This window comes from Microtus ochrogaster, unplaced genomic scaffold (assembly GCF_000317375.1).
Source record: "Microtus ochrogaster isolate Prairie Vole_2 unplaced genomic scaffold, MicOch1.0 UNK16, whole genome shotgun sequence".
Classification (NCBI taxonomy): Eukaryota; Metazoa; Chordata; class Mammalia; order Rodentia; family Cricetidae; genus Microtus; species Microtus ochrogaster.
In genome coordinates this window covers 5244602-5248167 of record NW_004949114.1, presented here as the reverse complement: position 1 = coordinate 5248167, position 3566 = coordinate 5244602, and the positions used below count along the sequence as shown (strand labels likewise).

Here is a 3566-nt window from a genome sequence, read left to right as displayed (position 1 = left end):
CCAGTTTCCCCCAACACTCTAGCAGCCCTCACTCCTCTGGCCCTGGGCTACAAATACTTTCAGAAGATCAAGGAGAAAAGAAGCTCTCAGGTTGAGCAGGACAACCTGCCAATTTTTCAGAGAAAAAAATCTGAAACCCTGAGAGACTGAGTTGCCCAGAACTCCAGTGTTTCTGTGGGACCCAGACTGGGGATGAGCTAGATGGCTCCAGCCTGGGGCTGCTGCAATGGCCTCCCAGCTCCCTTCCCAAGGTCCTCTGTGACAGCACTGGTGCTCAACTTTCCAGGGTCCTCTGTGAGATCTTTCTTTTTCAAAGGTTTCCTTTGAACTGTGATGAAATTCCAGAAATCATCTTCCCAGGACCCAAGGAAAGACTAGACAAAAGCAAGTTAATTAATAACCACTCCACTCTTGCAGAACCTCTTTGGAGAAAGACCCCTCCGTTGAGCTCGTAGAAGAGCTTTTCTGTGCGCTCACCATTCCCACCCTTCCTCTGCTTGCAGGAATCAAAGCTATGGAAGTTGGAAAAGAGTAAGGTTGCCAAGAACTAGGGCCACTATGTATATCCTGCCTACTTAGTGGTTCATCTGTTTCCATTGCTTTCAGTCCAACCTCTGATTCTTCTGTTTTTCAGTTTGGGCTATAGAAGCTTTCGAGATGTCCCAGCAACACACATTGCCAGTGACTGCCCCAGCTGCGGTTCAAGAATCCCTCAAGACTGTGTGCCCTCCAGCTCATACCCAGCAGGAACAAACAAAGCAGCCAACTTCACAGCCTGCACAGTGCCAAAAGGTATTATCTGAGCCCCAAGAGAAGGGCTCTCCTCAACAAGAGGAGAAGGGCACAAGTCCTGTGGTGAGGCTGCCTGAGCAAGAATGTGAGCAGCAGCAGCAGCAGCAGCAGCAAGAGGAACCACAAGGGCAACAGCTGTCTGTGAAAACGCCACAGAAGGAGATACAGGGGCAGGAACTGCATCTGAAACCACAGGAACTGCAGCTGGGGCAGCACCAGCAAGAGCAAGAACTGCATGTGGGACAGCATCAGCATCAAGAGCCACAGGGACAGGAGCTGTGTCTGGGACAAGAGCAGCAGCAGCAGCAGCAGCAGCAGCAGCAAGACACCCTGAAACCACAGGAACTGAGTCTGAGACAGCACCAGAAGGAGAAGCAGCAGGATCCAGAGCTGTGTCTGGGTCAGCAGCAGAAAGCTTCTGAGGAGCAGGGTCTGATCCCAGGAGAGAAGCAGCAGGAACCGCAGGAGCAACAACTGCACCACGAACAGGTGCACCTTGAGCCACAAGAGCAGGAGCTGCAGCTGGGGCATCAACAACAGCAACAGCGCTCACAGGAGCTGCATCTGAGACAGCATCGGAAGCAGAAGCTCTGTGATCCAGAACTGCACCTGGGAAAGCAGCAAGATCGGGAGCCCCGGGAACCAGACACGCACCTGGGAGAGAAGCAGCAACAGGAGTCACAGGAGCCTGAACTGCACCTGGGAAAACAGCAGCATCAGGAGTCACAGGAGCCTGAACTGCACCAGAAACAGAAGCAGAAGCTGCAGGAGCCTGATCTGCACCTTGGAAAGCAGGCGCAGCAAAATACAGAGCACGAAGGTTATCAAGGAACACAAAGCTTAGGTCAGTCCCTTAAGCAAGAGAAAACCTCAGGGGAACAGCAGCTGGATGACTCACACCTAGAACAGAAGGAACTCTTGGACCAGCAACAGGATCAAGACCTAGGAAAGAAAGATGAGAGACAGGAACGGAAGAATGAACAACCACAGGAGCACCTGACACAGCAGGAGAAGCAGATAGAGCATGTCAGACCGAGCACTGGCCAAGTCCAAGAGACTCAGCCAACCCAACCAGCGAAAGGAGACAGCTTGCTCATTACAGAGAAACAGAGGCAGAACCAGGAAGTGCAGTGATGCCAAAACTAAAACAACCACCCCAGTGTCCCAGAGATTCTCCAACCATCCCACATAAGGGAAGAAAGCCGTCCACCACACATCCTCAGGTCCCTGGCTGACCCACTCATCTATGGATCTGCCTGGCCCTGACCTTCTTCATGCCTATGACAGACTGGAAAACAGGACATGTTTCCAGCATCCACCCCCAAGGAGTTCAATCCTTACCTTAGATATCAGAGCCCTTTCCAGGGTGTGGGGGTGGGGCGGGACGACTGTCATTAGTGCAGACCTTTGCCTTAGTATTTGCCTCCTAGTATTGCGACTAAATCTTTGACTATGTATGACAATATATAATAAACCCTGAAAACCCTGTGATCCTGTACTTACCTTAGCCTTTTCTTTTCTGTCTCTCATCATATGCAACAGCCTCTGCAAACGCATAAAAGCAAACTCAGTCCTAAATAGAGGCTTCTATTCTGGCTGTTGGGGGTGGCTTACCCATCCTAATTCAATAGCATCTTGCACTAGTCAAACAGCCTCCGCTCTTAGCCCACAGCAGAGCATACCTCAATGCTTCTCACCTCAGTCTAACTCCCCATGAGAGGAGAGGAGCCAGAAATATGCCTAGTGTGTTTAGAGGCTCCACCGGGTCTGGTAAATACTGCGAGACTCTCCCTCCTGGCTTTTCAACTAAAGATTTTCTTCTTGCTTTCTGAGAGTCTATGGCACTCAAGAAGACTTTAGTAAGACAACAGCACATTGCACATAGTAGGGTGAGTAGGCAGTCTCTGGATAAGTCTCAGAAGAGAAAATGAGAGTGTCATTAAAGCAAGACTGAGCTAGCAGTAAGTGCAGAGAAAAAAAAATGCCAAGTAGAATAGACAAAGACTGGTCATCAATCACGACTGCTGCTACCCTCATGCTGTACCCTGCCTCCCTGACACTTCTGTGGCCTTTACTGCCAACATCCATATCAAAACTCTAGGCACTCTTCTCCCTGGAGCCCGTAGGTCTCTTTCCATACCTTTTACACCTCAGTCACTTGCCTTTAGCCGTTTAGCCATATTGTGTTGGCATTGTGTCTCAAGTTATAGAAAGCAATTTTTACTACAGGCTTGAGGGGATGTCAGAGATATCCCCATTGAAGAGTCCATGGGCACTCAAGCTCAGTCAGCTGGACAGCATTCAGCAGCCTTTTCATCCCTACTCAGTCCCAATACTCACCTCTTCAGGAATCTTCTCTTCAGAGCAATAATAACAGGATTTAAATCCTTCCCATATATAACAATATAAGCTCAGGATGAGGACCCCTTTCATCTGAACTATTTCAATAGACTCCAAGCTGCTCTTGCCTATTCTCTGTCTCTGAGCACTTTGCTATCTGTCCATCACAACATGTTCTTAAACTTTCCACTGAAAAGATCAGTGCTTGGGTTAGACCTCATCAGTGGTTCCCATCAGTTTGGTCCTATCATGAGGCATGAGGCACAAGCCCTGATAGCCATCGATTTGAGTTAAACAATCAGAAGTACCCATAAGAAATATAATGATTTTTGAAGTCTCGTGCCGTCATTGTTGGAATAAATTATTATGGTTTGAACCATGCACATTTGCCTCAGGCCTGTGTTTTGAGTATGCTTCCTAGCCGGTGGTTCTGT

General features: G+C 49.0%; 1 protein-coding gene across 1 annotated transcript; it reads left to right on the top strand.

The window, feature by feature from the left end:
• Nucleotides 1–657: 657 nt before the first annotated feature.
• On the top strand, nt 658–1926 carry Ivl (involucrin). Its single transcript, XM_005367312.1, has one exon. The coding sequence runs from the start codon at nt 658–660 to the stop codon at nt 1924–1926; it is 1269 nt and encodes a 422-aa protein (XP_005367369.1).
• Nucleotides 1927–3566: the final 1640 nt, after the last annotated feature.

Bases quoted from the DNA above. Each gene is read 5' to 3' on its own strand.
- Ivl (XM_005367312.1), top strand. From the start codon at position 658: ATGTCCCAGCAACACACATTGCCAGTGACTGCCCCAGCTGCGGTTCAA.